General features: G+C 36.4%; 1 protein-coding gene and 1 long non-coding RNA gene across 10 annotated transcripts in view; one reads left to right on the top strand and one right to left on the bottom strand.

Annotated features, from left to right (window-relative positions):
• Nucleotides 1-25,880, top strand: part of RAPGEF2 (Rap guanine nucleotide exchange factor 2) — a 242,043-nt gene that overhangs the window by 47,702 nt on the left and 168,461 nt on the right. For all 8 annotated transcript variants that reach the window (XM_072773789.1, XM_072773792.1, XM_072773794.1 and 5 more), the window contains exon 2: nt 25,719-25,789. In XM_072773789.1, coding sequence (XP_072629890.1) covers nt 25,719-25,789 — 71 coding nt within the window. The remainder of the gene's footprint in view (nt 1-25,718; nt 25,790-25,880) is intronic.
• LOC140603162 (uncharacterized) overlaps nt 1-25,880 on the bottom strand; it is a 61,977-nt gene that overhangs the window by 28,910 nt on the left and 7,187 nt on the right. For both annotated transcript variants that reach the window (XR_012006217.1, XR_012006218.1), the window contains exon 2: nt 24,600-24,722. This is a non-coding gene — a long non-coding RNA (uncharacterized lncRNA). The remainder of the gene's footprint in view (nt 1-24,599; nt 24,723-25,880) is intronic.

The raw sequence follows: 25,880 nt of genomic DNA on the forward strand, positions 1-25,880 counted from the left end.
AAAGTTCTCCCATTTGGTTATTCCCACAATTTGCTTATTCAGTGTTTCAGAGCTTACTGAAAGGCAATAATATTTTCTTATTAGAGGAGAAAAATATAAACTAGCAGGCTTTTATAATTTTTATGCTAAAGAATGTCTGTGTTGCATTTTTGCCAAGTGAGAAGAGGGAAAGTTCCTGCTAATTCTTCTGCACCCACCCTCTTCACTCCCCATCCAACAGTAAATTCTGGGAACAATAGTTCAGTGTTCTTTTATCTTTCATTCTTATCTGGGAAAATACTACTACTTAGGTATAAGTATGGATACAGATATAGACTATATTTGAACAAAAAGCAAAGGAAGACGTGTGACTGTTCTTTGGTTCTCTTTCTTGTGTCCTGGGTCTGGAAGGACTTTAAGATTATCTAGTTAGAGGCGTCTGAGTGGCTCAGTTGGTTAAGTGTCAGCTTTCAGCTCAAGTCATGATCTCAGAGTCCTGGGATTGAGTCCCAAGTTGGGCTTCCTGCTCGGTGGGGAGTCTGCTGCTCCCTGTCCCTCTGCTGCTCCCCCTGCTGTGCTCTCTGTCTCTCTCAAATAATTCTTAATCTTTTTTTTTTTTTTTTTTTTTATTCTATCTAGTTAATCTCCAGTCTCCCATGGCAGGGGCAGGGGCAGTACCTAAGCCATCTTTATTGAAAGCACCTAAAAGATTATTAGAGGTCATTCGGCACTTTCCTACCTAAATAGCTCTACTTTTAAGTAGTGGGCACCTTCATTTATAGGTGTCCACCACTTGCTTATCGAACATTTTGTGTGATGTTATCTTCTTTGTAAAGAGGAAAAAGTAAATCCATACAAATGGCAACCCTTGGTGGTTGCAAAAAAAAAAAAATCCATAGATTGTTATTTAGGAGAACATTCAAAGTATCTGAGAAGCACACACCAAAGTCTTCTCAGTTTGCTCATTGTGTACAATTTTAATTCAATTTTGTTGAAAATAATGAAATTTACCAACAACAGCACTTGCTAAATCAGACCTGAGAACTTGAAGCAACTGGAAACTGTCACTGGCTGCTTTGCCAGAATCCCTTCAAGTTTTAGTCTTGATTGGTGTCATCGAGTCTGGCTAATCCTTTTTCCCCTTAAATTTGAGATGATAGCAGTTAGCTATATAGTAGCCAGTGTGTAAATGCTTTATATACCTTGTGTTATTTGGGTTTCACAGCAGCACTTACAGTGTAGATACTATCCTCAGTTTACATATGGTGAAATTTAAGTTTAGTGCTGTGAAGTGACTTCCAGGACCTCACAGCAGTGAAGAGCAAGGTCAGGATCGCAGCTGGGCTTGGATGCCAAAATACGGCCTCTTGTTGTCGTCCTCCGCCATCTCTGTCATTTGCAGTGTCTGCCCTTCAGCCGTTGTCCTTCTAGATTATGCAGTTGTTTATATTTCGCATCATCCATCCTCCTTCCATTTTACAAATAAGAATTGGTAAGTTCAGATTCCACCATATTGTGAAAGTGGCAAGGCATCATTACTATTCTCTTGGGAAAAATGTGTTGCCTCAACCTGTGTGGAGAATTTTCATTTGATTGTAGGACTTGTAATGGGGTCAGCCTACGGTATTTCTAGGAAAACTAAGCATAGTTTGTTCTTGTTGTCCAAACTTCAGAATCAAGTTTGACCACTCTAAAATTATTTTTATATATATTATGACAAATTAAATTTGAGGCATTGTATTTTCTAGCCTTTAGAATTTCAGTGATCTGTTATTTAGGAAGGATATGCACATTGGCTAGCCCATTGTGGAACTACCTATTTATCCATTCATTGCTTTCTGTGGGTTTTTTTTTCCTCCTTTGTTAGGTACTTCCTCATGGCTTAAATAGCTTTGCTCCCTGCCCCCCCCTTTTTAAAATTAGCAGGATATAGAAATTTTACAACTGGAACTCTTCATTAGAAGTGTGGAAGCAATTTTAACTGATGGTGTGAACAATAGTGTTCTCAACTTGTATAGCAGCACCGTATTTACACATGGAAGCAGCTGCATCCTTTTTCTTAGGAGGAATGAACAGTATTGTCCTCAGATCATCAGGTAAATGCTCCTGTGGGAAAATGGAAGACAACTATAGCATAGATATGATTGATCTCTCTCTAACCAAGCTTTTACTAATCTGTAAAGAGAATCCATTTTAACTCTAATACCTAAGTATGAAATGTGGCATTGGATTCATATTAATTGGCCATTCACATTATTTTTTTAGCTTAATAGGAGTTTTTCATCAATAAACTGTCACTGTTCAACATTACATTTATATTATAGTTGTGCAAAGACTTTAAAAAGTCTTTTGTTATGTCAGGTATACCATAGGTGGGCATGACTAGCTTCATTTTATTTTTTTATTTAAAAAATTAAGAAAAATTATTTGAGAGCAAGAGAGCACATACACAAGTGGCAGGTGGGGGTTGGGGGGACAGGCAGAGAGAGAGGGAGAGAGAATCCCAAGCAGGCTCACTGCTGAGCATGGAGCCAGCTATGGGGCTTGATCCCATGGAGAGTCAGATGCTCCGTTTAACTGTGCCACCCAGGTCCTCCTTTTTTTTTTTTTTTTTCCTATCTTCATTTTAAAGTGTTATTTATTCTGTGAAATGTCCTTTTTACCAACTGATTCTTCCCTGTTTCCTGCCAATAACTGTTAGTCATGCTTCTATATGAGATCTTAACAATAGCTAGTAGTTAAGCAAGTTTGATCACTTAAACCCACTGAAGAACATACTTTTGTTTTTATCACCATTTTACAGATGAGTAAAGTTCAAGTTCAGGAACTTGCTCAAGGTCACAGCTCCCCAAGGTAAATGGTGGAACAAAGCCTCAAACCCATGTCTTTGATTTTAAAGTCCCATTCATCACACAGGAATATCCTTGATGGTGTTGGGACTATGGCTACAAGGTGTTTGTTTATTTCATTCAGTAGCACACATGTGAAAGTCTGCTTCAAATTGACGGCATTGACCTCACAGAGCTTAGACTAGAGTTGGTGTACATCCTTAATATGATTTGTAATTTACCTTTTTCTATGTGTAACAAACTATATGGATGAACATCTGCTAATTTGTGCTTTAACGTAATGCCTCCAAAAAGAAGTGGATTTGATTTAAGTGAATTTGTGATGCAGGCTCTCTCTATGCAATCTGGTAAATCATCTTCTTTTTCTCTTTTTACAATAAAACTTTTCAAGTACAAGGCAGGAATTCATGTTCAAGTGTTTTCTTACCCATGTTGAGATTTAAAAGGTAAAAATACTGCAGCAGTTTCTTCTGTAATATCTCCTATGCTACATTTTTTAAGTTGTGCTGATTTCTTGTGATTACATATTTGGAACTAATTAGAAATTAAATTTCTTTAAAGCTATAGGTTTTGAATACATAACAGTTTTTGATACATGATTACACAGGAAAAAATCATGAGGAGAAGAAAAATGGATAACTTGCATAAGGACCTTCTTTCATGTATATAGTTCAAAAAATCTTGGAAATAACAATTAAAACTGGATTGCTGTGTAGCATTCTAAACATTTTAAGGTAGAGGTGCTAACTTATTAGAAATTGATTGCTGAATATGAATTAAAACTTGTGAATAAAATTGAATTTTGTAGCAAATTTCTTTTTGATGTTGGATTTAGAAAGCACATAGAAGATCTTAACTATGTGGAGATAGTTTTCTTTTAAAATAATTATATTTTTAGAAGTTTGCTTCATTTATAATTTGTGGTTTTCTTATAGTTTTTATTTCATGAAGGTGTTCTTTGAATTAAAGAAATAATTTAAATGTGATGTCAGTTGTGATAGTTTGTTAATCGTAGCTATATAGCTATATATAACTCCTTATCTTCATACATATTCAATTTGATGCCTGGTATGTGGTCAGGTTTGATGAGTAAATCAAGAATGGCAATATCCTTCAGGAATATAATGGTCGCTTAATAGAGGCAATTAAGACTTATTTTTTGAGAGCTATGGTAATTAGATTATCTCCCAGATATATTCTGAACTTTTATAATTTTTTAAAGCATGCATTATCAAATTCTGGAGGGAAAAGTCCTCAAAAGACTGAGTGCAAACTATAAACTTCACATTCTGCTCATTTATATGGTATCTCTGACACATCTTTTTTAAAATTTTTATTTAAATTCAATTACCATATAATGTATTATTGGTTTCAGAGGTAGAGATCAGTGATTCATCAATTTATGTAATACCCAGTAACTGACATATCTTTAAATGTTTATTAAAAATCTAGGAGTCTTTATGTATATTAAACAATTTATCTATGATAACTGTCATAGTTGTTATTAAAAAATAATTCTCAATATCCAGGGAAAAGGACTATTAAATCTTCACACTTACAATTCAGGTTTCTAGTATATATTAATGAACCTGACTGAGAGAACGTACGTAAACTCTGCCCACCTCTGTACATTATGCCACCTGACTATCAAAATAGCACCCGAGGGATTTGTTGGCATTCTCTCATTTAATCCTTGCAACAGACTGAGGGGTTGAGCATTAGTTTACCACCATTTTTGAAATGAAACAGACTCTTAGGTTAAGTTACGTTGTCCATGGTTAAAAACATGCAGGTGGCAGAGCTGTGGATTTTAATGCAGCCTGGCCCCAGAGCTCAGTCTCTTACCCACTGTGCTAGGCTGCAGCTATATTAAACAGTGCATTTCAGCAGTCTCTGTTACTTCCTATAATATATTTTCCAGACAGATTACTCAGGGAGGGAAGAAATAGGTGAAATGCCATAGTGTAGGCACGGACTATATACATAGAAATACAGATATAACTATAAAACTATGATCTTTTTGTTACTTGCTACCCTCCTACTCGCTAACACCTCTTTATATAATAGGAAGCATTTCCCGTGACTTGGGCACCACTTGCTGAGCTATGTAAAGTGTGTAAGTTTTGTTTTTAAATTTTGTATGATATCATCCCAGGAAAGATAGTTGAATACTAGGTATTTATTATCCCTATTGGAAGATGGGAGTACTTGTGGTAAATGGTTCATGTATTGTATTTATTTTGGAAATGTTTTTTTCTACTCAGATGATTTTGTGTATTATCATTGTACCTGTTTACAGATTTATAAAAGTATGGTAGAATTTTTTTCCCTCCAAAAGCCCCAATATGGAGCTAATATAGAGACATTATTTTATTGTGTAAAACTGAGAGTTGAATAAGCACTTTGCCTTGATGGTGAATTAGTTATAGTTACTTACAGATGCTTGCTTTTCTCGGGTAAAATTGATAGAACAAAGCAAATAAGAAAGCTTATAGGAGTTCAGTGGAAATAAAAGAGAGCATTCAAAATATAAGTTCAAATTCTTTTCAGTTTCCAGAATTCTTTTTTTTAATCTTAATTTTTTTTCAGTCACCTGTGGTGATTTACCATACACATATGTTGTGAAAGGATCTTCCCCATCTGTTACCTTTTTTTGTTGTTGTTTAGAACATTTAACATTTAGAACATTTAACTCTAATAAATTTCAATTATGCAAAAAATAACGGTGTTATCAACTGTAGTCATCATGTTATACATTAGATTCTCAGGCCTTATTCTTCCTAGAACTGAAAGTTTCTATCCTCTCGCCTACTTCTTCCCATTCTCCACTGGCAGCCACTTTTCTATTCTGTTTATATGAGTTTGACTTTGAAAAACATTTTTTTTTTTTTTTTTTTTTTTAAGCAACCTACATATAAGTGATACCTTACCACGCAGTATTTATCTTTCTCGGGCTCAGATTTTTTTTAGTGTAGTGCCCTCCAGATTCATCATTTTGTTGCAAATGAAAGGATTTCATTTTTTAAAGGCTGAATGATACTCCACTGTACAACTATATCACATTTTCTTTATCTATTCATCTGTCTATGAACATTCAAGTTGTTTCCATACCTTGGCCATTGTGAATAATGATGCCTAAGTCCACTTTTTTTTACATTATATATTTGCAGAAAATAATTTGGTTTTTCATGCAAAACTAAAAGCTCTGATTAATAAATGATATTCATCCTTCTTTAAAATCCATAAATTAAATAATTGCAGTGGAACTGTCTAAGGCAATCAAAGAAAATTTCATGTTAAAACTAATCTATTGAAATAGATCCGTGGGCATAGAATGAGAATTACCTTTTGCAGTGCTTTGGGAAAAAAATTATTCATTGACTCAATGAATTTTCATTTCAAAAACTCGATGTGTTTTCATTGAGGACAAACTGTAGGCTAGATGCTGTAGCCTGAGAGGTCAAAGAGGATCAGAAAAATCAGTGGACATATTACAACTGTGGAAATCATGTCAGACATCTAGATGAATATGAAGAAATAGTAGTATAGATAAAATGACCAAAGTTAGAATCTTAGGCTTTGAAAGTTGCCAATTGCTTACAGTACAATTAACATTATGTAGGTTTCAATGAAGGAATATGGTGGTTTATAAATTACAAGCTTTTTTTTTTTTTTTTAAAGTGACGTGTTATGATTGGACTTGCGTATTTCTAAATTGCTACTACTGAGCATGTATTTAATTTTAGCTTTCTGGAAAGGTGATTGTTGAGAGGTTATATTATATATGAAACAATACCAGGACTAATTGTAAGATTTCATAAACTACGACTTCAGTTTTAAATTTGATGTTTAGATAATGATAACATGTATAACTACCAGTAATTTTTTTTCTTTTTTTTCCCCTTTCTTAAAGAGGGAGGGATATGGGGAAAGAGTTGAATGTGAGAATGAATTTTAATGAATAAGAGGAATGAATATTAGAATATTTGGGATTTGAAAATTCTGTAAACTACAATAATCTTGCTTATTATAGAGCAATCTTTTTGCATGTATGTTTGCAGCGGAGCAGTTTAAAAACTATCTTTGATTTCTTTCTGTTTGGTAATTATTAGATATAAAGTATCTACGTGTGAGATTGTTATGGAAGTTAGAGATAATAGATGTAGAACATCCAACACAATTCCTGGCATGTAATGGGTAGTAGTTATTATTTACGAAGGTTACCCTTCATGCAACATGGGTTATACAATATAGTAAAATGATGTAAATAATGTCTTGAAACAGTATGTCTGAAACTGATTTTTTTGTTTGATAATTCATATTACTAAGCCGTTGAGACATGACATCTCTACAAAAATTACAGATAGAGCTTAATATCAAAATAGTAAACTGAAATGCCAGATCATAAAAATACAGATGCCCATTGTATTCTGTGACTTAGTCCAGTTTGCTTATTTTTGTATTAGCCTTAAGAAGAACAAAACTTCCAGGCTCTGAACTATAGCAAGCACACAGAATGGTACAAAAAATAACAATGTAACCTACTGAAAATCTTTAATATTATGTACTCCTGCTGAAAATCTTTAATATTGGAGTATATTTTGCAAACTTAAAGAGACAACTCAACACAAAGAGCCTTCTATGCTTCTTGAAGGAATTTTTTTCCCTTGGGGGGGAGGGGAAAGGTCTGTGGGATAAATTTATTTAATATGACATCAGTTGAATAAAGCCAGCTGTGAGTAATTATATCTGATATTTGATTTCCAGCTGGTTTGTTGAACTATTATTGGCTCTCAAGGTACTTGGATATTAATTAAATGATGACTTATAAAGAAGTCTTGTTTAAAGTAGTGTTGCCTCAACTAGAACATTTAGAATGGGCCACCTGTTACAAAGTTGTAATTCTTTCTCTTGCAACTGCTGTTTTAAAAATCAGTGCATTTTAAAAAAATCAATGCGTTTTTAACTTGAAAAAGCATACAGTTCAGATCTATTTTGGCAGTGATTTTCTATATATTATATACGTATATATGAATAGAATTAAATTTATCCTTTCTTTGCCTAATAGTTTTCAAACTCAAGTTATCATAAGTGAAGAATTCATGTCAGATTGAGTATAGAAGCACAGGTATTTTTATTTTAGCATGTCAGACATTGAACATGTCTAAGCAATGGATATTGTGTGAGATTTGAAAAAAAAATAGGATAAAAGAAAAAATACAAAAGAATGGAAGAAAGAGAAATAAAAATTTAGGAAGTAGGAACTGGCCAAATGCAGATTAGTGCTTTAAAGATATAAGGAAAGGGGTGCCTAGCTGGCTCAGTTGGAGATTCTCAGGGTTGTTAGTTTAAGCTCCACATTGGGTGACGAGATTACTTAAATTAAAAAAAAAAAAAAGTGGAAAGAGCAGAGGCATAACTTAAAACCAAACAACCCTTTTAGAAGCTCGGGCAGTGGGGTTTGGTGGAGGTGGAGGGTTGCTGGATGAGAGGGGTAAATGCTTCTAGGAAAAACATGTGTTTATTTGCAGATAATAGTGACCAGACACACATTCTCACTTACCTTCTGCATTGGCATTTTAGTGTGATCACCTTATTAATTTCTCAGTCTCAGGACTAGTCAAACTACAGAAGTTAGTGTAGCTACTAGCTGTGGAGCACTCTGCCAATCAGATTCTAGATTTTAGCAATTCTAGACACTTCCTAGGGATTATGGGGAAAAAGAGGTACAGGGACATGGATATGTTTCTTGCTGGGAGCATATGGTCTTTATTAAGTATTGCCCATATTGACCTGTTTCTGCGGATATATATATATATTAAAAAATACCAATGGTATGAAGAAACATGGTGAGTTACTTATGAATGATACTTATGAAATGTTTAGGATATTAGAGGAAGGAAGAGCATGATAGAATGGTCTGAAAAGGCATCTGAGAGGACCTGAGCTGAGATGCCCATGAGGATGGATTGGGCCTGGATATGTACAAGGCAGGAGGAGGCATGTATCTTGCACAGTGTGGTGGTCGGCAGAAAAGCCGCCCCAAGCAGAGAATGGAGGAGAGGAAGAGTGGGAGAAGTCTGAGCTAGGCCTCGAGTGCAGGATGTAGAAAGCTCTGTGAATGCATGTGTGATGCAATTGAAACTTGGTGATCAGTGGAAGTTTTTCCGCTAGGGGAAGGGGTGGCCTAAATAATTGTTCGGAGTCCCTTATGCATGATAATGGGGTGATGTCTCTAAAACTGTCCGTGAGATTAAAAAAATAGAATGAAAAAAAAGTATGACAAAAAACTGGATTTGAAAAAACTACATGTGTGGAAAAGGCAAAGAGAGCTGCTATAAGTCGCAGCTATAGATTGAAGATAATTCCTAGGGTTCTCCCCAGAGCAGCCGGGGCACTTGTACCAGTGGCAGAAGGAGAGAAATCAAAAGGTTTGGGTAGAGGAAATTTAGTGTGGATTTTAGCTACCCTTTTAAGCAACTTGGAATAGTAAGTAGTCAGCTGGATGATTGTGGTCATTTGTAAGGAAAGTTGGGGTCTGGGAATCATTTGTAAAGGTAGGCTGAGAGCAGATGTGATTTCTAAGTGAAAGGATCTTATAAGGAAGGGTGAGGTCAAAGACCAGCCTTGGGATACTCACCTTGGAGAGACTCGGTGCAGCCTACAGAGCACTTTGAGGGGGGCCTAGGGAAGACCTAGCGGGGAGGGAGTGGTCAGCACTGGTCACCTTTCATGACATTTCATTCTCTCCTTCCCTTCATTATTTTTTCTTTTTATTGCTTATCACTATCAACAGTTTTTATACTTATTCAATTTCTTCTGTCCCACTAGACTGTAATATCCACAAGGACAGATAAATTTTGTCTGTTTTGTAGACTAGTGTATCCTTAGCACCTACAAGAGTGCTCGGCTTTGGGGAAAAGAGAAAATTAATTTGGGGAAAAGAGAAAATTAATTTGTTTTAAGTAGATTATTGGTGATCTTGGAGAAAGGACTTTCAGTCAGTTTAAGGGCAAAGATCAGGTTCCAGAAGGTTATACAATAACTGGAGAGTTGAGAAAATGGACAAAAAGGGTACATCTCTCATTCCACAATCATAGCTAAAAAATAGAGCTGTTGCTATAGAGAATTTAGGAATGGTCAAGTGAAGATTTTCTGAGGTAGGAAGCTTGTTCATTGCTAAGGAAAGAATGGAAAATGTTACAGACAACACAATGTTACTAGTTTAGAGATCTGGGTGTGTTCTGTTATTTATGCTTGAATGACTTACCAATTTCAGAAAAGACCCCAAAAGATGATAAAGGAAAAAGGAAACCCCAGGAATGGTCTTTTTTTCCCTTGTTTTAATTTGTAGAAGTTTAATTTTTGCTCAGGATACTAATACTAAAGGCAGGATCAGCATGATTGTTTTGGGTGGTAGTGGTAGTGGGTTTGTGAGGAGGGATTTACTGATCTACCAGACTTTTTGCATTTCACATTTTTGCACTGAATCTTCTACTCATAAGGTAGCTGGCCTCCTGGGCAATACCTGTGTGTTTGGTAGATATCTCACTGGCAGGATGAGGCAATGGTTTGGACAGGTTTACATTTGGATCATTTCAGTGGCATCTAATAATTACTTTTTTTTTTTAAATAATTACTTTTATGGATCAAACTGTGTTGATTCCAGAAGAATAAGAAGTTAATTATCTGCTACATATTTCAGAGATAGGGAGGTTTTTAAATGCCAAATAGGTATGAGTAATATAATATAGTAGATTTAGTTCCATAATTACCTGTTATTTGATTTTGGTGTACTTTTTTCTACCAAAGATGAGAATCAGCTATAATGAAGTAAAATTTAAGATAAGGCAGGGCTTATATATCTAAAAAAGTATTATCTTTAGAATATTATCTTTAGAATATGTTATTCTTTAGAATATGTTACTTATATATCTAAAAAAGTATTATCTTTAGAATATGTTACTATGGTTAATATAAAAACCTTGTTGCTGTTGTTTAAAACATCTTTAGACTGTAACCTGGTGTTATTATCAGAGTTGTTTAGTGAATCCTACAAGGAAGTTACTTTTTTACTTCATATAATTGCATGTTATTTTTGAGTCTGTGTGAGCTTAAAAAAACCCAACTTGCTCACTAGGCTTAGTTCTGGGCAAATGTTGGATGTTTTCAAAAGCCAAATCTCCCAGTTATTACTAATGATAAAATTGAGAAGACTGTATTTTACAGATATTCGTAAAGCACACAAAGCTTGTGTGTACATTCAATAGCTAGACCATGACTGAATAATGGTGAGTGACCTGTGACTAGGGAGGAAGCCTTTATGTCCTTTGTCTTCCCTTTTTCTTTTTTTCTCCTCAGTTCATCACAGTTGGCACTTGGCTTTGATGGCAGACTGGGTGCAGGGTAGTGGAAGGCTGGGCCTGATACTTGTTCAGCATAGCTGGTGGTTCTACTAAGTTGGGTTTTATCCGCAGAGGCATGTAAATTTATTTGTACTTTTAAGGCACTGCTGAATATTTTATTATTGAGCTGTAATGAATTGAAATAACTCAGTAAACGTACACTTTGGAAGTGACACTCCTCTAATGGTAAAAGGACTTGATGCTGACTATCGGATCCGCTCACATTTCCTTATGTATAGTAGGTACTCAATAATGATTTGTCATGTGAAAGAGTGAGGTTCTAGATACTAGATTTCTGGTATAATTAATTCTCTTAATACATGTTTTGAGGATCAGAGCCTATGGGAGAAGAAGATAGGTGATATGACTTAGAAGTTCTGATATAGGCAGGTGGCAGTGGTAAAGTGACAGAAAGCTTTTGTTGAATTTGGGTGGGAGTAATTCAGAAATTGCTGTGATAGACTAATGACTATGAATTTTGAGGCCTGTAATTTAGAAGATATGAGTAATTAAGAAGTGCTCTGTAGGGGCTCCTGGGTGGCTCAGTTCGTTGAGCATCTGCGTTGGGTTCAGATCATGATCCCAGGGTCCTGGGATTGAGCCCTGTTCTCCCTCTCCCTCCACTCTCATGCTCTCTCTCACACACACACTCTCTCTCTCACTCAAATAAATAAATAAAATCTTAAAAAAAAATTGGGAGCAAGAAAACATGTCTTCTAACACTCGTGACTGACTTACAATGAAATTTCTGTCTTGCCTTATAGCTAGTTGTGAGGATGTTCCATCTATCTTAACAGACTAAGTAAGCTGCTTTGAAGACTAGAGTTGTATTATTCCAATCTCGTCCTCCAAGACAACATCTATCTAGCACAGTGCTTGTTCAGAGCATGTATTCCGTATTGACAGTGGAGTACCTGGGAACTGTGAATGAAGGGAAGGGATGATGTCTGAGCAGATTTTGGGTCCCCTTCCCCCACCCTGAGTTGAAATTTGGGCTTAGTAGAAGTCTTCATTTGCATTACAAAGAACACGAGGTATATTCAAGGTTCTTTATTACTTTTCAAGTCCAGCCATTCTTTACTTCTGTACTTCTCCTGTTAGAGTGTTGCAGCATTGTATTTTACTTTAAATCCAGAAATTAGATAAGTAAGATGACAAAAACAAGACACTGAAGTGCTATTTTCAGTGTGTTGCCAGGAGGTCTCTGTAGCCTGACAAATTTTGGAGAATTACTGATGTCTCCTCCATTGCAGCACCCCTGTGCCTCAGATTTCCATAATTAGCATTAAACACTGAGTATTAGTAATAGTAGCTGGTGCTCAAGAAAAAAGTGTCTACCATATGCCAAGGAACAGTTCTAAACACTTTTTGAAGCTTACCTTAGATACTGCTATAATTCCCATTTTACAGGTTCAATCCCAGGACCCCAGGATCAGACCTGACCCCAATGAACAGCTACAGAGAAGTTGAGTGACTTGACTTGTTCAAGGATGCTGAGCTACTAAATGTCAGAGTCAGGTTTTGAACTTGGGCAGTATGGTTCAAATGACTCATACTGTTAGCACAGTGGCCTAGTGTACAGAGGGTACAGAAAAGAGTTTCCTGGCAGGACTCCCTCAGAACACCTGGCCTGTCCAAAATATCTTACCATGTTTTCTGCCAATTTTTCATTCTGTTCTCAGACCCAGAATTCCATCAGAAGCTTCTAATGTTAGAGTTTTCATTAATTAAAATTAATTGAAAAATCTCTTTTGGGGAGGTTCAAAATACTGTGATGCTTTTCTCTGTTAAGTTTGGAGAATAAGAGCTGGAGTAAGAGGTTGATAATTTATGAAATTTGTATTCATCCCCCTTCCTCATTAGTATGATTGCCTAAGTGGGTGTCCCAGGTTTTTGGATTTCATTGAATTAAGAGCATTGAACTCCCTGTCATTCAAAAATGAAATTACCAATGTAATGTGGGCAATAAAAAAGTTTCTTCTATTAATGATGTTAGACAAAGCTATGAACTACTATCATCTAGTATCAATTTAATTTCAAAGAAAGCAAAAAAAAAAATGTGGTTATGATCCTAACGTAAAGGAGAGCTCTTTCAGTTGAATACCTTAGCTCATCAAGAATCTCACCACGTTATCCTTGTTTTCTCACCTTGCCACTTGCAAAAATTTTCCTGTGGACCTACATTTGGAACCCTGTCACTGTTCTTTGAAATTTGTCTTTTACCAGGAAGGGGAAATTGTGCAGCTTCCTTTTCCTTCTTCTTATATGGATCCTCTAATTCTAGGATGCAGTGGCCAATGTAGAAACCCATCTACCTTTTGTAACGCTGGCCCTGAAGTGGCATGCCATTTAAGTTGTGAACATATATTTTAGGAAATGTGGAGTGGGAGCCATCTTCCCACCTTTCCTTCTTATCTTTTCTGGTTGTGATGGCTTCTCTGCAGTCATTGACTTCACAGAATGGTCACTGTTGCCACAGAGAGCTCTTTGCATCCTTCTGATTTCTGGAGAATCTTGGTAACGATGCTCTAGTGGCTTCAGGGGTGTGTATGTGTGTGTGTGTATGTTGATGTCAGAGTATTGCTGTTATGAAGGTCAAATTTATTTATGAATGCCATGGAGTCTGTTGTATAAATCAAATATACACATGCACAAATTTAAGCTTTTGTGTATGCATGGTATATCCTGTACAGTTGGGTGAGGTAAAACAACTATAGTAGGATAAATAAAAAGATGTTAGATTTTTAGCTTCAAAAAAGAGTTCAAAATATGATTGACAGGTGGGATACCTCAGAAAGTATGACCTGCTATCCCTTCTAGTGGATCACTTGATTCGAATTTTATATATGTATGTAGTATGTAATACAGATATTTATACGTCTCTAATTCTTTCCTATAATTGAATCATACATACGCTTTTTTATCTGTAACTGCTGTCCCCACCCCACCATCAAGTGTTTATCTGGTTAGATGGTCAAACTTCTCCCTTCCCACCACCTTCCCTTTTATGGACCGATCTGAATTTTGAGCAGTACCTACTTTTTTTTTTTTTTTTAGCATTTAGTTAATTTCTGACTAACATAGTTGGAAGGCTTTAATTACATGTGTAGAATATTCTCATTTGCTTCTCCTGTTCTCTTGAGAAATAGAAAAGTTTGAGAAAAAGTATAATATTGGTGGTTGACTCCTCAGTAAAACATTCAAGATGGGAAAAACAGATGTCAAATTATTTTTGTCTTTTGTCCTAGAAAAATGACAGCAGTGAAGTTTTCTATATTTAAATCTGCTTCCATTCGGAAGCTCTTCCTTTCTGCTAAGAGGCAATAAAGAGCCTGTGTCCTCAGTGACCTATTCTGCTTTGCTTTTATGATGTTGGGACTGCCTAAACTCTACCGCTGTAGGAATATTGCCATTTGTACAGTCAGTGATTCAAAATAAGTACCATTAGTTGAGCCTCTGGAGTTAAGTTGGTATTTGAAACCTGAGGTATCCTGAGGGTGATCTTGTAGACTCTAAACTCTAAGGCCCCTTGCTATAGAGATTGTGTTCAGTGGAGTGGTATATGTCAGCTGTCCTCTACCTTGGTCCTCCCTGGCTGAACAAGGTTTCTACAGGGTTTACCAGAGCCAGATTGTTGTCTGTGGAAAATGAGTTGAACCCCAAGCTGTAGGTTTTAACTGTGTTGTTAGAGGAGAGTTGCAGGGGAGGGAGTACATTTGGTTGATTTTGTTTTCATTGAAATGAATGATAGTCCAGGAACCATTTTATTGGATGGTGGTGTGTGTGTGTTTGTGTTGTGTGTGTGTGTGAGTGAGTGCATACGCCTGTGTACAGCTGATTGACCTTTTGGTTGTTGCTCTTAATCAGATGTTTAAATGTTAACTTAAAATGTAGTCATTCACCGCTGCTAGCTTACTCATGGAGGGCAAAAACCAGGCTAGCATTAAATTTACTGCAAATAATTTTCTAATGTGTTAATCTGTACATGTGAAATTAAAATTTGACTACAAGGTTTTTTACTCTGAAGAAATTAAAGTAAGATAGTTACTTTAATATGAGGATATTTTTGTTTTGCTGCCCTAAGAGATGTGAATTCTGGGAAGCTGTCAACTTGGTGGTAATGCATTGTTCTGAAAGGGAAATACTTACACTGACTCTTGAAAACAGGAATTGTGGACTGATTTAGACGCTTGATATTTTTCTCATTTGTGCACAAGATGAATTTTTAGTTACAACTAAATTGTTGATTTTTCTAATGAGAAATTTTAATATTCACAAATGGAATTTAATTGCTTTGATTTGGATTTTCTTTTAGGAAATGACAATGAATTAGGGTGCAATATGTATTCTAAGTGTTTGACATAACACTGATTATTTAGTAATCATAAAAATTGCCTTGTGATTTTGTTGTTGCTTGTTCTTTTACTTAATGCATTTTCTTCAATAAGATACAAACTCTTTAAGAATGAGGATAGGATGAGACACTTCATCTCTCTTTTAGAATTTATAAAGTACTTGTCTACCTTCTTCAGCTCACTCTCCAGAAACAATTGCCCACTGACACCAACCTGAAGTAGAGGAGGCTTGGGACAAGGGTGTGTTTTGTTGAACCTAGATGTCTATCTCGTAATTGTCATGGTTAACGTAGGAGGTAGTGACTTTATAACTACTTTTATATAAATTTAGCAACTCTTCAAAAACTCCCTCTTTTTTTTTTTTTTTTTTTTATAAAGATATAAGTGATGCCTTCTTCAGTGGAAAACACCAGAGGAAATTTTAGACCAACAGAATAGCTTGACTTTGTACCTCTTATTCCAGAATTCCTTATGCATGTGTCTTGTAAAGATACAATGCTGAAAAACCTGAAGCTGAAGACATATATCCAGGCTGTGTCAAAGATGACCAGTAATATCATTTTTCTAAGTTTTGGCAAGTGAATTTGAATGAAATTACAATTCTGGGTGATTTTTTCCTTTCAGGTATAAATTAGTAAGCTCAAAAACAGTCCTCATATGATTTAAAGTTGAAATTGCTGTTTAAGAACATGTTTAAGAATTTTACTTAAAATCACAACAGTCCACCATGGACTTTTTTCTTACACTTCCCTGAAGTGTGTGATGGCATAACCCTGGGTTGTGAAGGACTTGGCTAGCGCAGAGCACCTCAGCAGTGTTGTGATTTGACATTTTTGTTTTAAATGCTGTTTCTTCACTATGACACATGGGGTGGTGGTTCCCCGGGAGGGATGAACAGGACTTGTGTATTTTCTCTGGCGATCTAAATCCCTTAAGTATATGCATAATGGAAACGTACTTGGGGTCGGGACTGAGATTGCTAGCCACGGAAGAGGACCGCTGGCCCGGTCTGCCACCTTGTGGCCCTTTACAGAATCCTCGGACTGTACAGGTAGTCGTTTCCCACCGCTCTGGACTCCAAGATTGAAACATGTTTTCTCCCTTTTCTTCTTTCACTGTCATTCTCAGGAGTATTTGCTTTTATTTATTTTTTATTTTTGTTTAGGAGTATTGACTTTAAAGTCTTGCATGCGCCCCCCCCCCCCCCCCCCCCCGCTGCTCTGCCCCAGTGGGAAGGTTGCCCTTTCCTTTCTTTGCATCTAATGCATCCACAGTCTTTTGCTAGATATAGATTAGAAAAAAAATGTAAAAGAATCAGAGTGACTTTGTTCAAGGTGCTTATTCTCCAGTTGGGGGATAAAATGTAAACCCTTGAAAGTAAAGCAGCCACACAGAACATGTGGGCCGGGCCACGTGTGAGTGGCACAGGCGGTAGGACCTGCAGTGGCTCAGAAGGGAAGCCTGGACGGCCTGTGCAAAGTGAGATCTGGGGGGCTTGCTTTCCACTAAGGTGATAGGGACTTTGTTAGACCAGACCCCAAAAATGTGGGTCATTTGTGTGGAAAGAATGCAACAGATTGTTGGAGTCTGGGCTTTATTCAGAAGCCCTCCCAGGGGACTTTGGAAGCAGGAGGTTTGAATGTGACAGGCTTAAAACATTGCACACTGTTTCAAGGTGCTCTGGAAGTAATAGGCATCTTCTGCTCAACAAACCTGATGTAAAAGCTGGGATTTATAAGGCAGACAATTTACAGGACCCTTTAAAGTTTTATAAATAATTCATTTGACTTTACTTTTATTTTTTTGGATAGAGATACATACGAAAAGGATGCATTAATTTGTAAAAATTCTGATGTATACGTATTTCAGGAATACTTTTATATTCTTAGCATTACTATGTGCTTGTATTCAGTCTCATAGGTAATAAAATCAGCTACTATTTTATAGTAGTAGATCTTTTCCAAGGATCTATATGGGTCGTGTTGTTTTGAAATTATATATCATTTTAGCCACACAGCCTAGCCAAGTTAGATACTATTTCCTTTATTTTGTAAATACAGTCTGTAAAATACCCAGAGTCACACATCTTGGCAGTAATGGGGATGAGGATGTGAACTCTGCTCCATTTGACACCAAAATGTATATTCTTTCCATTATTCTTCCTGGGATAATTGTTTTATATGTTTTAGTGTACAAAAATGGAGAATCTTTCAAATAGAACTTTTGTCACCATGTCAACAAGCACAGAGAAACTTACAGGCTTCCTACCTTTCTGCCCTCTCCCCCATTGGGCTGTACACATGAGTTTGAGCGTTGAATATTCTATCTTTTAGCCTCCTTATTAATGATGTTCAAGACCTAGCTCTCTAATTCCTTGCTAGTGATCTTTGGCCTACAAGGATAAATTACCTTTCTGTCTTTGCAAGGGAGAATAAATGGGCATCAGTATAGTTCCTGGTCATGAGACTGATGTCATTTAAGCAAGGTACTCTTTTCTCTTTATGTTTAAATTTGTAGGTATTTACCCCTTGAGTCTCCGTAGGCCTGCTAATTGTAGCATAATCTTGGCCTTAGTTTCTTTGAGGATTGAGATAAAGTCTTTATAAAGGAATAACTTTCCTTTTTAAAAAAAAATTTATCTTATACGTGGAAGGTTCTACTCTTTGAGCACCTGATTATAGTTTTAAATACATAGCTTCATGGGGCATCCGGCTGGCTCAGTCCATGCAGCTTGTGACTCTTCATCTCAGGGTTGTGAGTTTGAGCCCCACATTGGGTGTAGAGATTACTTAAAAATCAAATCTTAAAAAAAATACTGAGCTTCAAATATAAAACATGTATAGGGATCCCTGGGTGGCGCAGCGGTTTGGCGCCTGCCTTTGGCCCAGGGTGTGATCCTGGAGACCCCGGATCGAGTCCCACGTCGGGCTCCCGGTGCATGGAGCCCGCTTCTCCCTCTGCCTGTGTCTCTGCCTCTCTCTCTCTCTCTGTGACTATCATGAATAAATAAAAATTAAAAAAAAATTTATAAAACATGTATAAAACTCACTTTAAAGGAAAAAAATGCATACTTTTTTTCTCATAGTGCAGTGCAAAATACTAACTCCCCTTGCCTCATTGTTTACAAAGAGTCTCTAGAGGAAAGGAGGAAGGAGCACATAACACTAATTGTGGGAAAAGACATAGAGGAATAGTCAGTCCTCTTTTCTCAGATCTCCGAAGATTGTTTTAAAATATATTGTAAGTTGTTGGCGGATCCCCGATGCTCCAAATTAAAAGCTAGTTTTAAATGCATTATAACTTTGCTATGAGGTCGATTATATTCTAAATGAGTCTCTAAGGAGAAATTAGAGAAAGAGCCCAAGATGTAGAAAACTTTCCCTCTGACTTCTTTCCTGTTAGAGCTGTTTTGTGTTTATAGACTCTGAGCAAGATGGTTAGGTTGTGAACAATTAGAGAATAGTTTTGGGTTTTGATATGTGGTTTATGTCTGGGACAAGTTTGCTTGTTTTTCTTTTCAAGGAAAGCTCCATTCCAATCAGCCTGTCAATATTCTTGCCTACTGGGCTATAGTACTTTTACAGTAGCTTAATCTGCTTTCAAATAGCATCTATTTTTGAAAAAAGGATGTCCTTCCTAGGGTAGAAGGAAAGGCTTATTGTTTCCAAAAATACTGCTTCCTGGTTAGAGCAGTATGTTCCTGTTTGTATTCAAGACTAGAAAAATTTTGGGGAAAAATAGCTTACATTTTTTAAGGTCCTTTAAAATAACAATAGTCACGTGAATTTTGTCTTGGGAGGTGCAGTTGGGGAATTCTTAGTTTGCATATCATAGTTTCTTGACAGAAGTGTCAGTTGGAATACTTCAGGTGATTTAATGCCAGCATTTGTTTTTCTGCAGTCAGGTTTGTTGAAATGTAACTTCAGTCTGTGAATGTCTTGTTTGTGTAGAAAAAAGAAATTTATAATCCAAGAATATAACTCCCTGAAGGCCATACATTTCCTTGTTTATCTGGCTCTGTGATGCAGCAAGCATACCTGGTTTTCACTGAGGTTTGCAGATTTCAGGTTGGTTTGGGGAGCTAATGTTCCTCAAGACCTCACTCTTTTGCCTTTTTGTATCTTTGCTGGGTAAAGGCAATTCCATGCCAGTTTATAGATTATTTTAATAAAGACCAACTATTAAGGGAAAATGAGGGTTAAAACTTACCAGTGAAGAGTGAAGGCTGAGCAGTTAGGGGTGACCTCTAAGGGTTCCTGGGCGGAGTGGAATTGCTTCACCTGGCCTCTCATGCTCCACCTCCCCCAATATCTCTTCCCTTCCTCTGCTGATATTTTTCATTTTTCTTAGTTGTGCTGCCTGATATCTCATATATTTACGGGTTTGTTTGGACTGTGCAAATGCAGATGGAGGCAGACAGCTCTCCATGGAAGATTCAAGGGCCCCCAGGGAGAATTCAGGGACCCCCCACTGATAACTCACTGCTGCATTGTGTTCAGATTTAATTTTGATTTTTAGGCCTTTAATTTTTAGATCAGGGCACTGATGCCTCAGAATGAGGTTTGGGGTAATGCAAGATCGCTGGATACCTAGGGAGAGGGTAGAAAAAAATGCGTAGGAAGATTGAAAAGGCCATATTTGCCTATTTCAAAATATTGCTAGGAATATTTGCTACTAGGAAAGGATAAGAAAGCTTGTCTTCCTTTTTGCCTTTCAGTGTTATTTACTTTACTTGAAATCCCTGATCATTGCTAAACCTAATATTTGGCCACTGGACTCTTTATTGAAGGAAAGCTTAGCCAGAGTTCTTATTCCTTGAGTTTGCTTTTCTTTTGCTCATCTCTAGTCAATGTTCTTTCATTCCTCAGAGTTGGGAGGAGAGACTTCTGATGCCTTTTCCAAAGCTTTTCTGCTTTTCCTCCCTACCTGAAGCTGTGATGGTTGTGTTCATATTGCACATGAAACAGTACACAGACTTGTTTGTTGCCTGCCATCTAGACATCATTTCTTACCATTCCTTCTGTTAGTTACAATTAAGAGATCTCAAGCTTAGATAGAATGTATCCGTAAAGTCATCTAATTCCAACTAGGTAATATTACCTTTCTGTTTAACAGATTCATTTAGAATAATGATGACTGCGCCTTGAGTTTGTAAACTCCTTGTGGCATAAACCATTTAAAATAAGTTTCTTTTGAGATGACTTATTCTAAGTGTGATAGAAGAAACTCTGGACATAATAGTTGAATTCATTCCAAGAGTTGAATTCAGGAAGTTTATAGTCTAGTTAGGTATCTGAAGTACACAAAACAGTTGCATAGGATTCTGATTGTGCATCACTCAGGTGACACATGTTCAAGCTTATTCTCCAGAAAGCATCATGATCATGTGAGGTGCAGACGTTTTATTTATGCAGTGGCATACATACAGATTTGGTCATGCAGTGGTGATGTAATACAGTCATTTTCCTTCACACTCAAGAGTTTTATAATGCAGGCTTCATAACAGCTCTCTGACCCATTTATTTATGTCAGTGACTTAATAGGTGAGAATGCACCATTGTTCTCTGCATTTTTAAAAGTCATGAGCAATTTTATTTAATCTGCAAGTTATGATTATACATACTGTCCTAATATAAATAATGTGATAGTTATTCTTAAATATATTTTATATAATTGTATAGGCCAGACATTCATACTCAGAGTTGTTAACATCAGTACTGATACACGTAATGGGTATGACATAACTTTTTCAGGAAGGTGACTCCTCCACAATTATGAACTCCACAGTGTTAAAGAGCAACAAATTAATAAAGTGCCATTTCATTAAGGGATAAGCTCTTTTACTTTGATTTTTGCTTGGTTTGTTTGAAAAAGACAGTCACTTAAGACTTACTGTCTTTTAAGGTTTAAGGGTGCTTTTTCCCCTCCATTCTATTTCTAAGCTTCCAAATTCTTCTATCGTGTTTCTTTTAGACTTCTTCCTCCCCAGCTTAAAAAAAATTTCTTTCTATTGCTTCCCCAGTATATCTTTTTTTGTCATTGTAAATTTATCTGCTTGATGAGTATTAAATGAATGTCAATAGTCTTATCTGTTTGCTTAGATTAGAGGTGTTTTAGGCCATGAGCAGGTTATAAACCCAAGGTTGAAAGTTCAGTTAAAAATATATGTAAGACAGGGCTCAGCGATTAAAGTGTCTGCCTGTGGCCCAGGGCAAGATCCTGGAGTCCCACGTTGGGCTCCCTGCATGGAGCCTGCTTCTCCCTCTGCCTGTGTCTCTGCCTCTGTCTCTGTGGGTCTCTCATGAATAAATAAATAAAATCTTAAAAAAAATATGTAAGACTTCAGTATTAGTTTCTGAATATAAATAAGTTCTTTGAAAATGGGGGGGGGCTGTGTTTCATACTATTAGACTGCAAGTAGCACACATATTTATATCTAAAATAGAATGTGAACTCTAGGATTGTTCAGAAAGACCTTTTATTATAGCTATTAAGGAAAACTCATTAATTAGGATATTTTTATTGGTTTTCCCTACATGCAAATAGAATATTATGATTGGAGTGATTGCTTCTAAGGAAGGAATTTATTAGCTTTAGGAATGCAAACTTTGTTAACTAGATGGTAGGAAAGGTTTTTTTTTTTTTTTTCTTTTTTCAGCTTTCTTATTCATATTGAATTTATAGAGTCTAGTTTTAGGTTACAGCCTTTAAATAACTTTTAAAATACTTGTGGGAAGCCACAAGGACCATAGATGAATAAAGTTAAAGACCATTGGTTTATTTGAAAGTTGATCATCAGAGGATGGCACTTTAAATTTCTAATATTGATAAATTTTAAATTGGAACAAATTTAAGTTACAAGTAAGATTTTTTCTGCCTTACCCCATCACAATATTGTTTTAAGGACTACACTATAATATTTTAGGCTGAAAACCTCCACAGTATCCTCTTAAGAATGTTTTGAATTTTCTGTCTAGTTGTTATCACTGTCCCTTATCTGTGCCCTTAATATAAATTGCACATATAGTTTGAATTGTTCAGAAAGGTATTCCTAAGGCTCCAGAGTTGTTTTTTTTTTCTTAGTTGAAAGAGAAGATTAAATTGAACCAGAGTAGTACAAGCCCTGTATACTGAAAAGTATAAAAACATTGTTGAAAGAAATTAGGGAAGACCCCTTAGTAAATGACAAAGCATCCCCTGCATGGATTGGGAGGTTACATGTTGTCAAGATGGCAGTACTACCTGAATTGATCTTCAGACTCCATGCAATCCTTATTAAAATTTCAGTTGGCTTAAAAAAATTTTTTTTTTTTTTGTATTGACAAATGGTTCTAAGATTCATATGGAACTGCAAGGCACTCAAAAGAGCCAAAACAATCTTGGAAAAAGTAGAATAGGATTGGAACACTGATACTTCCTGTTTTTAAAACTTACCACAGAGGTGCATAAACAAGACAGTGTGGTACTGGCGTAGGGATAGACATATAGACCAGTGGAATAAAACTGAGAGTCCAAAAAGAAACACTTTTGTGGTTAGTTGATTTTCAGCAAGAGTTACCAATACAGTTCAATGGGGGAAAGAATAGTCTTTTCAACAAAGGATAATGGGGACAGGTGGATATCCACATGCAAAAGAACGAAGTTGGACCCTTCTTCCCTCACTATACAAAAGTAACTCAAAGATGGATCATAGACTTAAATGTAAGAACTACAGCTGTAGAACTCTTAGAAGAAAATATATTAGTAAATCTTTGTGACCTTGGATTAATAGTTTCTTACATATAACTCTAAAAGCACACACAACAAAAGAAAAAAATGGGTAAATTGGACTTCATCAAAATTCATTAATTTTGTGCTTCTAAAGGCATCATCCAAGACAGTGACAAATTACAAAGCCTGTAGAATGTGGGGAAATATTTGCAAATTATATATCTGATAAAAGCCATCTATCCAGGATATATAAAGAATTCTTAAAATTCAATAATAAAAAATGTTAAAAAATGAACAAAGATATTGAATATTTTTTCCAATGAAGTTATATAAATGGCCAGCCAGTCAGCACATGAACAGTGCTTAGCATCCTTAGTCTTTAGGGAAATGCAAATCAACACCACAACTAGATACCACTCCAAACCAGCTAGAGTGGTGAAAATTAAAAAGACAATAACAAGTGTTGTGGACAACATATAACAAGGAGGTATGTAGAGAAATAGCATTCCTCATACATTGCTGATAGGCTTATAAATGGTACAGCCACTTAAGAAATTTGACAGTTCCTTAAAGATAGAGTTACCATAGGAGCCAGCAATTCCATTTGTAAGCATATACCCATGAGAACTGAAAACAGGTGTTTAAACAAAAATTTGCTATTTTTAACTGTACCTCCACAATGAAATATTACTTGGCAATATAGTGGAGAGTAGAGATACATGTTTACAGAGTAGATGAACCTTGAAAATATTGTGCTAAGTGAAAGAAGCCAGACAGAGAAGGTGTAAATTCCATTGTTAGATTCCTTTTACACAAAATGTTCATAATAAGCAAGTCCATGGAAACAAAGTAGATTAGTGGTTGCCAGGAGTTGGGAGTGGGGGTTATGGAAAATGACTGCTCATGGATATGGAGTTGCCTTTTGGGGCATTGAAAAGTTCTGAAGTAGTGATGAGGATCATACAAAAATGAACCACCAAATTATTCACTTTAAAATAGTAAATTTTGTGGCACTTGTGCGGCTCAGTCAGTTAAGCTTCTGGCTCTTGATTTCAACTCAGGTCAAGATCTCAGGGTCGTGAGATGGAGCTACTGGCTTGGAGCCCGCGTAAGATTCTCCCTCTCCCTCTCCCTCAGCCCACCCCCCCCACCCCCCACCCCCGCTCACGCTTCCCCCTCCCCCCCCCAGAAAAAGAGAAATTTTGAGTTCTAGCTCACCCAGCCACCCTGTCAGAGCGGGCAGCAGACACCCCAGCCCCCACCTCTGCTCTCTGGGGGGTCCTCACCCTGCCCGCCCTCACCCTCTTCCTGTTGCTCTTCCTCTGGGGTAAGGTGCAGTGGGTGTCAGAGTCCAGAGGGCGGGGAGGGTCACACACATGGCCTTGGCTGGGGTCTGTGCCCTGGTCCGGTGCTGCTGTGAACTCCTGGAAGAAAAAAAAAAGATTTTATGTGACTTGTATCTCAATAAAACTCTTATTTTAAAACACAAAGGATAGGGGGCACCCGAGTGGCGTTCAGTCGGTTAAGTCTCTGACTCTTGGTGTTGGCTCAGGTAATGGTCTCATAGTGCTGGGATTGAGCCCCACACGGGGCTCCTCTTGGGAGGCCACTTCAGATTCCCTCCCCCTCTCCCCCACCCGCATGGATGCACTCCCTCTCTCAAATAAAATCTTTAAAAAACATGATAATTTTTCAAGTTTCTTAAAATACTTCTGTTTTAGATTTTAACTAAAATTTAAGAGAGGAGTAGTAAATACCCCTTCATATTCTTGTTTCCACAAACTGTAATCCTAGATTAGTCTTGAAATACTAATAACTTGTTAGCTTGTCATTTAAATGAATAAAAATGGGGTTTTGAACTTTTACCTGTTCTGAACTTTCATGAATAACTTTGAATTTTTTCTAAGTATTATAGTATGATTGAGAAAAGTAAGACGTCTCTTTTTTTAAGGCAAATATTTAAACTTAAATATTTCTATATATAAGAAATGTCATTGTGATAAGAATTGAAAAAATTCGTGTTCATTTTTAAGTGTAGTCATGTAATAGCATGCATTAATTTTATGTTGACTGGGAAAATAATTTGATTTAAGCATATTATTGGCATATAAATTAAGACTTTACATTTGAGATTTTATTTAAAAGGCAGAAAGTAAGTGATAAAAAACAAAAGGAATTTATTTTCATAAGTTTAATTAAGCCAATTTATTTTATATTTTGAGGCTCTGTCTATATCCCCAAGGTGGCTGATGAATGACATTTGTGTGATTTAGCTTTTCTCTTGATAATGTTATTTTTTATGTCTTAAGAGAACTTGTATTACAAGAAAAGCACTGTTTTTAACTTTGTAAATATAATGACTTATTTTAGAAGCTGCCTTTCCTGAGAATCTAAAAATTTCTGTTTTTCTTTTCAAACAGGATCTGGAAATAGTATATTCCTATTTACATGGTATGGAAGCCTTATCAAACTTGAGAGAGCACCAGCTTAGGTGAGTCATTTTACAATGACTGATAATGGGATGCTGGGATTTTCTATGATCATTTTTTATGGTTAAAGAAATAGGATTAAAGATAACTTGT

The sequence above is a fragment of the Canis lupus genome, chromosome 13 (assembly GCF_048164855.1).
Source record: "Canis lupus baileyi chromosome 13, mCanLup2.hap1, whole genome shotgun sequence".
Classification (NCBI taxonomy): domain Eukaryota; kingdom Metazoa; phylum Chordata; class Mammalia; order Carnivora; family Canidae; genus Canis; species Canis lupus.